Here is a 14871-nt window from a genome sequence, read left to right as displayed (position 1 = left end):
AGACTCTACTATTTTACGATTGCACAATCGCATTAATCGCGTTTTAAATGTTCTGAGAAAAAAAACCGGCCAAGTGCGAGTCGGACTCGCGTTCCAAGGGTTCCGTATATTACACAATTTTTAACAATCAGTGCCGGATTAAGATATGTTGACGCCCTAAGGATTTCTAGGTGCCCCCTCTCCCTCGGGTCATCAAGATTACATTGATTTTTTGGTAAATTGAGAGAAGTTCATTGCCGCGTTACAGCTGAGAATGGAAATCAGTCACATCATTTTATCACGAAAATTGACAGTGCCGCAGCAGTAATGTTGCAACAGAGTACCTAATGCTGTTGCAGTCGCCACCCGAATGTCACCTTTATCATAGCTTAGAAAGTAATAGAAACGCGAGCGAAGCGAGCGCGGAAATTTTTCGATATAAAAACGCAATATGATAGACAGTTGTAAATTTTTACTTTTAGTATGGAAATCAGTCACATCATTTTATCACGGAAGTTGACAGTACTGCAGCAGTAACGTTGCAACAGAGTAATGTTGCTGCAGTCGCCACCCGAATGTCACCTTTATCATACCTTATAAAGTTATTGAAAACGCGAGCGAAGCGAGCGCGAAAATTTTTCGATATACAAACGCAATTTTACTTTTAGTCCCAACCAGGCGCGAATCCACGATTTCATACAGAGAAGGGATGGGACAGTTTTCTATCAGCCTAGCTCGCATAGGGCTCGATATTTCTTAGGCTTCGATATTCGAGGTTGTTTTCATGCATAAAATATGCAAGAAAGCAGAGCTTGGAATTGAATTGGCGAAGTGTGAGAAAGGCAGTAGGCCTAGCTGCGAAAGAGGAAAGCTTGGATTTGGATCCACGCCCAAGTGTAATTAAGGCAGAAGGCCTCGCATAAGACCTAACGCCGAACCGCAAAAGAGTGGGTTGAAATCGAATCTATGCATGTAATCACGACTCTTCTACTGCTACCGATTGTTTCCCAAAGAATTACGCGCCATTATTTTTGCAAATTAGCTTTTGGACAGCTAAAAAAAATCGTGTGGTAAAAACGATGTGTCTGTCCCTAATTTTAAAATTTGTTCACCTTTTTCAACCTGGCATTTTGGTGCCCCTCCTGAACGTCGTGCCCTAAGCACGTGCTTGTTTTGCTTATTGGTTACAAAGTCTTTATTAATTTAACCATTAAAGTCGACGAGTACAAAAAACTTTAAGCTAGCTCTCAATTTAACATTTTTTTTAAACATTATTTTTAATTTGACCTTACAATTACTCGTAAGTAGGTAAGACCGTTAAATATTTAAAATGATTATCTTATCAGAAAATTATCACCAATTACTCTAAGAAAACTAATACTCTAAGTAATCCGGCACTGTTAACAATGTATTTTTTATGTGAAACGTGAGTGAAATCTCTTTAAAAAATCCGTAGGGGTCGGATTAAAAACTGTAATTAAGTCCGACTCACGCTTGACTGTACATTTCTAATAGGTTTTCCTGTCATCTATAGGTATAGACCTATTTTATGTATTTTTTTCAAAATTTTAGACCTAGTAGTTACGGATATAAGGGGGGGGGGGGGAATGGTCATTTTTTGCCTATTTTCTTGAATAACTTCTAAACTGTTGATTCGAAAATTATAAAAAAAAAATATTTGAAATCCTTACAATAAGCTCTTTCATTTGATATGTAACATGATATAGTTTGAAAATTTTTTTTTTTAATTTTTTCATTTACCCCCCAAAAGTGGCCCCCGTGTTTAAAATTCATTTGTTTACGTTACATGTCCGTATTTGGGTCACAAACTTACATATGTGTACCAAATTTCAACTTGATTGGTCCAGTAGTTCCGGAGAAAATCGGCTGTGACAGACGGACAGACAGACAGACAGACAGACAGACAGATGCACGAGTGATCCTATAAGGGTTCCGTTTTTTCCTTTTGAGGTACGGAACCCTAAAAATGGATCTGTGTGATGTTTAACACATTATAACGAATAAAGCTTTGATTGGTGTTTAAGTCAATAAATAATTATTATATGTATAGGACATTCTTACACAAATTGACCAATAATATAGGGCTTCACAATAAACTTAATAAGGCTTGTGATAGACAATAACGATTTATAAGTTTATTTTATATTTAGTTATTTACTTGCGACTCTTGCGAGCGACATGTACATCCAGCTGCAATAGTGTACACCCGCTAAATGATTCATAAAATAGGTATGCACTTTTGCTACATGCTGAGAATAAAATAAAATAACTAATTAAATTAAGAGGTAACGCCGCCAGTGTGTCATGGGGTCCATGTCGCAGTCCGACCTGTTGGACGGGGTGTTCTTTTTGTAATTGGTTTGGTTTTTTGTAGGTAAGTATATTTTATAGTTTGTATTTCAATATTATTACTTGGTTATATAATATCATACACCTTATTATAATTAAATAAATAATTACGGTTGTAAAAAAAAATACAAATACTCTTTATTGCACACCTCATTACATTATAATAATTCATTAAGTTCCCAAATACTAGGTAAGTATTAGGTATCCCAAATTCTATTTAACCTGAGTGTTTCACGGTTTCGAAATTTCTTTGTACAGAACTCAGATATCGAAGTTTGTGGAATTAAGTACCATTTAATTAATTTTATAATTCTCGTGTCACATAAACGAATTTAATTAATTATCTGAATGTCAAAAAAACAAGTACCTACCTTATTAACTACATATCTTATGTTTGTCAGGCGCAAGTAATAAGCAAATCCTTGAAATTAATTTGATAAACTTTCAAATATTCACTATAGTCCCTACCTACTTTCATTAATTTAATTATATACGGTGTTTGACTTTATGTAATCGCAAACGTTTAGGAACCAGGAACTAAAATCAACTCGATTAAACTCACGCGGGTTAAACTACGCGCCCAGTAATTAGCTATTACGATGTGTATCTATAGTTTTGGAGTTTGTCTCATCTTAATCTCGCTAAATGATATAATTTAGACTTTGCAAAATAATTATATTCGTAGGTACTCCGGTACTCCGTTTTTTTTTCAGTTATGAAATTTTATAACCCCAAAAGTAGTGGTAACTTTTTCCTCCAAAAATATATATGAGCAAATATGCACTGAATTACAATGTCGTTTGCATATTATTGTACTTGCATAGTATTGTAGTTAATTACCACTGATTTTGAGGTTAGAAACATTCTAATCCTGAAATTAAATCTTAAAATTATAGTAAGAGAGTATGTAGTTATGTAAATTATATTTTTATTAAATGTTTAGGAACTCAAGAAATATTTATATTATATACAAAGCAAATATGAAATTGAAGCTATGTAAGCAGTTTCCATTGAAAGTTTATGACCTCTTTTGTCGTACTTCAAGAAAAGTCCCCTAAAAGGTCTATCACTAAAAGGATTTGCATAACATTATTCCCAACATTACGAGTAGATAGGATGCGGCCTAGAAGCGGATCATTTATCTCTTTTGCTGTCACGTCATGTCACGTGAGGGATTTTCTATGTCACTAATGATTTATTTTCATCGGATATGATAAAAAATGCCTAGCCATTCGACACACCTGAGTACAACATATGTCCTGTACTAAAATCCGAAAGCTATATTTATTGGTCGAATATCGGAGCACGAAATCGGAAGTCCGATTCAGATTTAACAACTTGTTTCGGTTTTGATCTTGTAATTCGACCTTGAAGATCGCTCACGCTGATTGGTGCATGCGAAATGGAGTCGTGCGGGAGATGAGCCCCAATCACCAAGACGATCGTCAAGGTCGATCGTATCTAAACCAGTTGAAAGTCGTAACAAGTTGTTAAATCTACGCCTAAATAGTGTTTAGTTTTTTAAGTTTGTAAAAAAATGCATATATATGTTAGTCTGTATCTGTAAGGTATTTGTAATATGGCCCTTGTTGCCTGATTTAAAATAAATAAATCTGTATTTGGTTCCGCGTTGGCAGCACCGCGGACTGTACACGAAAGAATAGAGATATTGATGGAAACATTGAATACCAGAACACGATATCATTTGTTCGGTTCAGAAGAGATTTTACACCTTAAAAAACAAAGTCCCCCGCCGTGTCTGTTTGTGTGTTTGTATGTTTGTTCGCGATAAACTCAAAAACTACTGAAAACCGCATGCGGTTTTCACCTATCAATAGCGTGATTCTTGAGGAAGGTTTAGGTGTATAATTTGTTAATCCGTGCGAAAACGGGGCGGGTCGCTAGTAGATTTATAATAACAAAACTTTTTGATGTTGTTAACACGGGTGTAAAATTTAGACTTTACTTGGTCCAAAGGCTTTGTAATATAGATAACTACGAGAATAACTGGTAAAAATAATCATGAATGTTTATCTTACTCAGCCTACACATCTAATGTTGCTCCCCAAATGTCGGAATTAAGTAAATTATATCGTCCTACAGAGTGTTGATGCGTATGTATATCATTATTAGTTCCGGGTCTCTGCATTAAGTGAGAGAGTGCCGTTTAAGGGCTCGCTGCCCTTTGAAGCATAAATGTAGTGTAAACAACAGGGAGCCACGGAGATAATCCTGGAATAACTCGGGCTGTTAATTTTAAGACTAGGTTTCTACCTACAAACACAAAGATGAAGAAGATATGAAGATGTTGGTTGAAGATGTTTCGTAGACATTGTAAAGGCCACGCGTCCAAATACATTGTTAAACATATACCCCCTTATTTATAAACGCGCTACAAACCTCAATTAGCTAATAATCGTTTGTCCTTATCTGTCATTTTGACTTATGTAAGTATTTGTAAGATAGGGATAAAACATAATTTAACTAAATCAGGCCGGTAAAGTTTTATGAATGCATCAGACCGCGTCTTGTTGTACAATACGACAACGGGCTTCGAAAGATATGAAGTAAATCGATATGCGGAGAAACGCGTATTTATAAGACCTTATATTGCTATGACTTACATACTTACTTTAGTAGTATACGGTCGGCCGAAAAAAATGCTGAGCTCTTTTATGTTACGTATTAACTAATATTAAGTTAGCCTAATGCATCCTTGTTACCAACATGTGTGACAAGCTGATGCCATGCCATTATCCTTACATAAAGGATGACTCACGCTAGACCGGGCCGGGGCAGAGTCTGAGCTTCCGGCGCTTCGTTTTCTAAAGCACCACGTGATCACCGATCAGCCGTCATAAAAATGACATGTCGGGCGCCTCGGCCCGGGCCCAAACCGAATAGCCTGAGTAATCATTAAGGCCCACTTGCACCATCTCAATAACCCGAGGCTAAGCGGTCAAACTGTTAACCCAGTGTCAAATTGTACTGGTAATCATGGTAACTCCAGGTTTAACCGGTTAACCCCAGGTTAGTGGAATGGTGCATGTGAGCCTAAGAAGGTTAGGTTAATTTGATTATATAAATTTGATGATATGATAGGGTTGAGTGAAATCGGTTACCACGATTAAATGTAAATAGTATAAATAGTTGTGTTGTCCTTGGTGTGTAAATTCGTGTGTTTTTCGTAGAGGAGTGAGAGGGCAGCCTGTGCCGGCCGCGCTGCGCGAGCTCGTGCTGCAGCGGCTCGCGCGGCTGCTCTGCATCAACTTCGATGTGGACGCCAAGGTAAGGTTTAAGCATAACAAGCTCTATGTATTTTACGCGACAAGAATCATATTTAAAATAAGAACTTCATGGAATAATAACACTTTATGGCACTTTTACTCGCCATCTCCACGGGTTCAGCGACGTAAAGTAGGTAGCATTAAGCGAGAGAGATTCGTATATCCGTATATCCCTCCTGTAGTGGCCGCGTCAAACGTAGCGGAAGAAATCGAATTTCCCTATTTAAGTAGGTACATTGTATATTATATTCCGTGATCTGTTTTTCCCTGCTACTTTTTTGAACCTACAATAGATAAATTTTAAGTTTAGCGTCTAGGTATTTTGTAGTTCTGCTGACCAGCAACATGAATTAAGCAACAAGATTTTCATAATAATCTGCGTTTTTGGGAAACGTACCTAAAACCTCCTACCCTTCTCCTTCCTATACGTTCATACTTTACGATCTTCCGTATACACAACAACGTAGGTAAATTGTTAATCGACTTTTTAAGGGTTTGCTAATAATGCTCAATTAAGTCCTTGACGGGGGGATTGATTTCGTCTGGCTGAGCTTCACACGCACGAGGAGTGACTAATTAAATTTCGACTTGTGCCTTCCTAAATACATACACAACACACAACTAAATTATGATACTGTAGGTGTGTACCAATACGTATACGTAATAGTTAATACATCCGGATACACAATATTATTACAAGAGCAGATAAATATTACACGGGACATACTTCTCACAAAAAATACAAAAGAGAACACTCCTATTTAATGGAGGCATGCCATATGACAATTTTCAGAGGGCTCCCTTGCGGCATAGACCCTTCCCGTAGTTCGCCCTACATTTTATATGAAATTGTTACCTTATGAAAATAGTCACTTTGAGTATGTCGGTACAGTCAGAAAACTGTTTCTTGTTCTTTTTTGTCTTTACTATGTTACTTTAAAATAAACAAATTAGTTTTTGCATACCAATTGCTGTATTGAGAGCTGTTACCCAATCAAAGGTTGCCTGAAAAGTGCGTAGGTACCCACTCCCAAATTATGTATATGAGTCGGACCTGGTTACACGTCCGTCAAGTAGGCTGCCTTGAACAGGAAACATAACAAAACAAGCAAAAGGAGTAGAGTAAGGTGGTGGTACTAGTGCTCGACGCGGTTCCAGTAGTCATCTTTGTCATCTTGAAACTTAAGTCATTGTCAATAGAGGTGACAGCAGGGTGTCATCTATTGGGTAGTAGCATGTCGAGCACAAGTACCACCACCTTATATACCTTTGCAACACTTTTAGATACGTTTTTTTTATTTAGAAGAGAAGAGTTTTTGTGAATACTCAAAAATGAGCTTAACCGATCACGTTTGTTATAGTTCTATTGAAAGTTTTTACTAAGCTTCATAATAGGATTGAAGCAAAAAAAAAATCATCTCCACTTTACGTGTAGAGAAGGATCTATATCTGAATCCCTAAAGTCTTTTCTCCTATTTTTGCATTCCCTAATATTATTTGTCATAATGATCAGTTGTCCTAACACTCGTATACCCTAATTTTTGTTTCCCTATTATCGAATGGCCGATTTTTTTTTGTCCTAATATGTTTTTCCCTAATGGCACTTTCCTTACTTAGCCTATCGTTGCTTGACCTAACACTCGTATGCCCTAACTTTGATTTCCCTATTTCGTTTCGTTTTTACAATGGTCGCAGTTCTAACCTAACCTAACCCACTTTTGGGGCAGCAGTTGGTTTTTGCGAGGATTTCAGTTCTAACCTTTTTTTTTTTAAAAGAGGGGAAATGCTTTACACATACCACCCGGCGCGGGGACGGGCCGGGATGGTTATGTGGGACTCCCTGTTGTGGGCTAATGAGACCCCAGGTTTACCCACTAAAACCCCTCTGTTGCCGCCTCGCTGCTATATGGCGAGGTCCCAGGAACGCCGAAGTACTCTTCCGCAACCTCGCCAGCGGCCGTCCGGACTCGGACCCGACTCTAGGGGAAATCACCCCTTCACCTCAGTGGGCGCGTTGATTACACATCGCGCCCGCCCACGCAGGGACCTTTGTGTGGGCGACAGACGTCCCCGAGCCTGCCGCCCACAAGTGCCCTTATGGGGGTAACCGGCGGTCGTATGCCAACCGCCGCCGCCCCACGCGCTTGCGGCGCATTGGCTGAGAGGCCGGATCTTCCTCCCTGCTACGCTCCGCTGCCTCCTTCTGCACCATCACGTCCTCGCAGAAGGAGGCCACCGCCTTCCATCGACTCTCCCCACCAAGCATGGCTTTTACCACCGCTGGCAAGGACAAGTCTCTCCCCACTACGGCCACGAGTGCGGCCCTCTCATCAGCCCACGCTGGGCAAATGGCCAGCGTGTGTAGCGCCGTGTCTTCGGCATTGCCGCAGTCGTGGCATTGCATCGTTGGTTCCCGTTTCGCCCTCCTACACAGGTATCTCCCGAAGCAACCATGCCCCGAGAGGACCTGAGTAAGGTGGAAGGAGAGGAACCCCCCCTTTCTTCTGATCCATCGCTCCAGAACGGGTCGGATGGCTTCGACGGTCCAGTGGCCGGCACTTGGCGCCTCCAATCTCTCTTTCCACTTCTGGAGGAGCACTCAACGGGAATCAAGTCTCCAGCGTCTTACCTCCTCCAGAGGTGGTTGGACCCCCCTGGCCCGCGCCTCAGAGACACGCCAATAAACATCAGCGAGCGCTGCTGCGTCGAGGTCCCAGGGCGGAGTCCCCGCCAACACGCACGCTGTCTCGTGGGATACGGAGCGGTATGCCCTCACCATCCTGACCGGCCTCCGCAACTGGGCTTGATTTTCGGCGGTCAGGGTGGTCAAGGTTTTTGCAAGGATCGCAGTTCTAACCTAACCTAACCCACTTTTGTGGCAGCAGTTCTTTTTTGCAAGGATCGTATTTCTAACCTAACCTAGTTTTAACAGCAGTTCGTTTTTACAATGGTCGCAGTTCTAACCTAACCTAACCCACTTTTGTGGCAGCAGTTCGTTTTTGCGAGGGTCACAGTTCTAACCTAACCTAACCCACTTTTGTGGCAACAGTTCGTTACCATTCATTATGGAAAGTAATTGTTATGATAATTGATCAATAGGAAAAGTAACTGTTATGACAATTGATAATTAGGGCAATAGCCATTAGGTTAGAGCATATTATTTTATGCGAAACATTGTTGGGGATTTCGAAGAATATGGTAAAAAACATTAGGGATCTTGATAGTTATGGTACAAATGCTTAGGACAAATGAGTAATGGCTAACCATTCCATTATGGAAAATAATCGTTATGACAATTGATCGTTAGGGCATGTGCCCATTAGGACATACCAGTTAGGGCAAGTGACTTTAGGACAAACGTTGTTAGGGAGTCAGAAGTACACCCGTAGAGAAGGGGCTATTCATAAATTACGTCATTTCAAATTGGGGGGACATCGGATGATGGTAGCATGACGTAGGAGGAAACAGGGTCATTCGAAGCATGATTTTTGGATGATTTTATGGGGGGGGGGGGGGAGGGTGTCAAAAATCGTCAAAAATAGATGAAGTAATTTATGGACAGCCCCGAAGGTACCCTAATTTTTATGCGGTAGGTATTAAGGCTGCGTTTCGACCAGAGATGTGCGAACCAATAAAATCACTGCACGCTGATCGAGAAAAACAAATGAAGAGATTTTATTGGGGGACTCATATTTTTAATTCTCATAACACTTTATTCATAAAATTGTAAGTCATAAAAATCTTTAGTCAGAATTATTCCTGAGCATAACTGGATTTTTGTCATAAATGAGTTATGACATATTTTTTATAGTCATTAATTTAATTCGCATAACATTTTAAGTCATCTGCTTGATATCCATAATTGTTTTTCGTTCGAAGTATTGCAGTGCATAGTATTAATATAGAATTTAAAAAAATAGTCATATTTGTGGTGGTCATAATGTTTTTTTCATAAATGTTACAAAGCATGAATAATAAATATGTACCTATGGTTGTGACCCACCTATGAAGCAAATATTACTTTAGTCATAATCATAACCACAGAACGACAGTATAAAAGAGGAGATCCAAGGAGAGGAGCCCCCTCCTCCTCCCTAGGAGAAACGGTTTTATAAAAGAAATTAATCATAGATATGAGATTTATTCAAATAGTAGGTAGGTTAGGTTTGTTAGGTTTCTTTAGATGCCCGAAGGGCAAACTACGCATAAATAGGAGCCCCGCGTGAGCGGGGCTCCGTAGAATTGTTTTTGGACGGAGATTAGGGCTATCAATAACTAAGTATGCCTTAAACCATTATGGTTGAAAATTATTATGCTACAAAACGTTATACGTAAAAACATTATAAGTATCAATAAATATGCTTTTAGCTGGTATGACATCTGATTCATTATAATTAAAACCTATATGCAGAAAAAATATACAACAACTGACAACTGCTGAGTATGTCATCAAATATTATGGTTAAAAATGTATGACACAATATAATATGACTTTTCATTTGTATGCGCAATGATGATTATAACACAAGTTGTTATGCGCAACAAAGATATGACTTAAAATTGTATGCAACCCAATATGGACCCTTTTATTGGTTCTTAACAAATACATCCCTCGCAACTTGCGAGGAGTCGCAACGCATCCTCGCACATCTTTGATCAAACGCAGCCTAAGTTTTTATTTTACTTCCTCGTCTGCGTGATTGATTATATACCCACATCAAATTATATATGATTGATAGACAGACAGAGGGATATACCCTTATATGTTGACTATGGAACCCTATAAAGTATTATAAATGGGAAAAAGATCACTTTTAAATTTAATTTTAACACACAAATTTAGAAAACTATCCAGTCCTACTTTAGCTGAAAGCTAGTTTATCTTTTTGACTTTCGCTTACACATAATTCAGTTTTAGTGTAGGTTCGATGCCAGATGAAGTGCGCTGAGGCCGAGGCGTCAATAATTATGTTCTTTATATAAAAAGCTTATACATGATTGCTAATGATTAAATACATATAGTTAACTAGAGACACAACTTCTCCCTTAATGCAACAGTTTTTGTTAACGACTGTACTTACTTACTTGATGTGGTGGAATACAATTACATTTGCTTATCTCTCATACATATTTTATCTCGAGTACCTACTCTGTAAGTACCTACGTAATATGGAACACTAGAGTATATTTCTTTTGTGAGTTATTATAACCCATTTACTGGGATTACGCCTGGAGCTACGTGGTGTAAATACTGTTCATTGTTTGATTACACAAATAATTAAAACGATGAAAGTGAGGCATTATTCATGTTTCCCTACGTTACTAAACAAATACTCGTAGTAAGGGGCTGGCTAAAATCCAAAATTATAATTTCGATAATCCGAGCCACCATGTGTATCCATCCGTGGGACACGGCACAAATTCAAACCCATCCAACATTTCTTCGCTCTCAATGACGGTGGAGCCCTACCTAACCCGTCTACCTCCACTCTGCACTAGCGCCAAGTTTTTGTTGTTGCTCAACCTTTTTTTTATAATTTTACATTTTTGATGAATAAATAAATTCAACAACAAATACAATGGTGGCTTAATTGTGCCAACACATAAAATACTTGGTTGGTATGCAAACATTTAGGACATTAAAACAGGGACATTTAATTCGAAGCAAACGCTTTGGCTAATGCGTTGAGGTTGGGCGAAGCAGTAAGTAAAGTGCTTTCCCTTTTTGCCAAACAACCTTTTCTTGTATGTAACCCTTTCCTTTAACTTTTTAGTTTGTTCAATCCCTTTCATTATCCCTTCGGAATTCGGATAAATCTAGACAGAATCTAAAAGTCTTTAACTTGATTCAACAACTTTGTGTAGATATCTAATATGTACCTATTTTTTTGTTTGAATCATTCAACAGATAGCTACCTATGTTTTTTTCTGAATTGAAAAAGAAATTCAAACTCTTATTGGAAATGGAAATATACCGCCCAACTTTCTAGCAATTCGTAATTGAATAAAAATGGGGCCGTCGGATGGGTAGGGTAATTACACTGGATCTCCATTTGAATTTGCTCTGGAGTTACAAGAAATTAACAGCCCTTGATATCATATCTAATTAAGGGCAGGAATATTAATACCTAATACTTATATGGCTGTAAAATTGGTGTATTCCTATTTGTCTCCTAGCCGGGCACAGATGGAAATAGGCGCTTCATATAAAGCATTTCCTTTGTTGTCCCCTTCTCATGTATGGTGGGGGTCACGTGGGGCGGAGACAGATGGGAATACACCGTAAAAAGGTTTAAAATTTAAGTTTTAGGAGTACTTCGTACGGGAAATAGATAAATAAGTAATTAGGCTTCCCTACTTTTAAACTAAATTCAGTAAATAAGTAGGTAGGTACATATATTTATTATCCATATTCATAACATAATGCACACTTACATTGTATTTTCGAACGAGCGAGCGAAGCGAACGAAGTTCTTACATTCGACTTGGGCCACGCGGCTGGCTAGGGGCACGTCCCGGCATTTCGATGTTTTTAAGCTGAACTATCAGAGGATAGTTTGATACTCAAGAACTTAAGTAAATTTGTTCTAATTTAAATGAAATTGGGTAAATGTGTAGTTGAGGGCATTATATTTTGGTCATTAAATTATGAGCAGGCTCGATCAAGGGGTTATTGAGCTAGAAGAGCTTAGAAGGCTAAAAAGCTATTTGTGAGGGGTCTTGCTATTCTGGTCATCTTTTTGCAAGAAAGTATGGTCGAGTTTGGTATCAAATGAAATATTTCGGCTTACCACAGATACAGTATCAGTTAAGGGCTCCACAGACCTTGTAATATATCCACGCGATTTTTGATCCATTGCCGCCTATAGTGGGACATAAAATAGTAGAATGTAAATAAAATGGAACTCTAAAATTTCCATACTATAGTCGGTCAAACAAGTTTCTCAGTAGAAATTCGATATTCAAATTTTCTATGGGACGATAACCCTTCGCGCTTACATTTTTTAGCCGCTTTTTTCTACTGACGGAAATGGCTTGACAGACTATAAATTGTTGCCATGTGTAAGCATTTTACGTCAAAAATGTGACAGCTACGTAGAAAGTGGCGCCCTCATTTATTAACCGACTTCCAAATCTCAAAAGGAGGAGATTCGATTCTGATTTTTTTTTATGTTTGTTACTCCATATCTCCGTCATTACTGGACCGATTTTGAAAATATTTTTTTTGATTGTATGTATATGCATACAGATTGGTCCCGTTTTTGTCAAAACCCAGTTCTGATGATGGGATCCATGGGGAATCGACATATACATTCAAAAAAGTGACTTTTGATGAAGTGGAACTGCTGATGATGATCAGAACGGAACTCTTCAACGAAGAATAGTTCACGTTTGGCGATTTGTCCTCTACGTTACGTTTGTTAAGCAAGTTAAGTTTTTAAGCCACATTTTTGTCAAGCTCGAGTTCTGATGATGGGATCCACGAGGAATCGAGGGAACTCCTCAAATCTTAAAGGCATGCGTACAGAGATTTTTGTATTTTCATCAGAAAATCAAGCATTTTCATTAAAAACTGTCGCATTTGATGAAGTGGAACTGCTGATGATGATCAGAACGGAACTCTTCAACGACGCATGGTTCACGTTTGGCGATTTGTCCTCTTCGTTATGTTTGTTAAGCAAGTTAAGTTTTTAAGCCACATTTTTGTCAAGCTCGAGGTCTGATTATGGTATCCATGAGGAATCGAGGGAACTCCTCAAATCTTAAAGGCATGCGTATAGAGATTTGTGTATTTTCATCAGAAAACCAAGAATTTACATTACGATTAAAAACTGTCGCATTTGATGAAGTGGAACTGCTGACGATGATCAGAACAGAACTCTTCAATGACTACACGTTTGGCGATTTCGAATTTCGATTTTGACGGAGCTGGCCCTGGAGCCAGACCTGACCCGGATCCGGGCTCTTATCTGGACCTGAACCCGGACCTGGACCCGGACTTGGACCTGGACTTGGACCTGGACCAAGATCTAGACCTGGACCTCGACTTGGACCTGGTCCTGGACCCGGAACTGGACCCGGACCCGGACTCGGACCCGGACTCAGACCTTGACCCGGAAAAGCACTGATACCTAAGCTAAATAAACCACTATGATTACCTACCATAAAATGTAGGTATAAAGTATAATGATGCCAAACTTACTAGCCCCGCCCGCTCAAACCCCCGTACACCGCACCGCACGCGCCGTTAAGTGGGTTAGGTTAGGTTTGAACTGCGATTCTCACAGCACGGAAAAAAAGTGGGTTAGGTTAGATTAGAACTGCGAGCCTTACAGAAACGAAATGCTACCAGAAAAGTGGTTTTGGTTAGGTTCGAACTGCAATCCTCACAGAACCGAACTGCTAATATCAGAGAAGTGGGTTCGTGACGCTAAAACTGCGACCCTTACAGAAACGAAATGCTACCTACTAGAAAGGTGGATGGTTTTACCTCCTTTTCTACATAGTGCACCATCTATGTAAGTACCTACAATAATCTTTCACCGGCCCCCATAGAACTCGGTTTTTTTTTCTTGAAAATTATTTTCTACTATTTTATGTCGAACTATACGAGTAAGTAGGTGCAACGAAGTCAATCACTCTATATAATTTTTGGCAAACCGCGAGTTCTCAGTTCGGGGCGAACTACTAGTTTAAATAAATAACTGAAGAAGGTACTCATCTGAACCAGTATCGGATTGAATAATTGTACGGTTTAGACTCACTTGTTTTTAGTCACTCTGCGCGATATGTTTCGGACATAGTGAGTTCGTGCTGTGTATCGCTACAAGTGTTAGGTGACCCAAACCTTTAATGTTTTTACCAGGGTGACAGCACGCCAGTAGCGGTGGGAGTGCAGGTGAACCCTCGCACCGGCTCGCGCCTGAAGGCGGAGCTGAGCTGCGACGGCGCGCCCTTGCCGCCGCCCTCGCCGCGCTTCGCCCGGCACAACCACAACCACATGGGTAAGTTCAGGTGACAACAAAACAAACCATGACAGCGGAATGGGTTAGGCAAAGAACCGGTCGAGGCGGATCACCTACACTACACCTTTACAACGCGCCACCGCCGTGCCGCGCGGCGTAGCGGTGCCACGACGCTACGTGGGTTCTTCGCCTAAAAGTTGTTAAAAAGGTCGCAATACGGTTGTTCTGACTGTCGAGTGCCGGGGTTGATTTGGCATGCGGCTCTTTGG

At 39.7% G+C, this 14871-nt stretch overlaps 1 protein-coding gene across 1 annotated transcript in view; it reads left to right on the top strand.

The window, feature by feature from the left end:
• Window positions 1–14871, top strand: part of LOC134789847 (neuronal acetylcholine receptor subunit alpha-10-like) — a 92794-nt gene that overhangs the window by 65086 nt on the left and 12837 nt on the right. Inside the window, exons 8-9 of the mRNA XM_063760512.1 lie at window positions 5541–5637; window positions 14503–14641. Of these exons, the coding sequence (XP_063616582.1) occupies window positions 5541–5637; window positions 14503–14641 (236 nt within the window). The remainder of the gene's footprint in view (window positions 1–5540; window positions 5638–14502; window positions 14642–14871) is intronic.

The sequence above is a fragment of the Cydia splendana genome, chromosome 4, assembly GCF_910591565.1.
Source record: "Cydia splendana chromosome 4, ilCydSple1.2, whole genome shotgun sequence".
In the NCBI taxonomy this organism is placed as follows: domain Eukaryota; kingdom Metazoa; phylum Arthropoda; class Insecta; order Lepidoptera; family Tortricidae; genus Cydia; species Cydia splendana.
The sequence above is the reverse complement of the archived record's forward strand: the minus strand, read 5'-3'. Positions and strand labels throughout refer to the sequence as shown.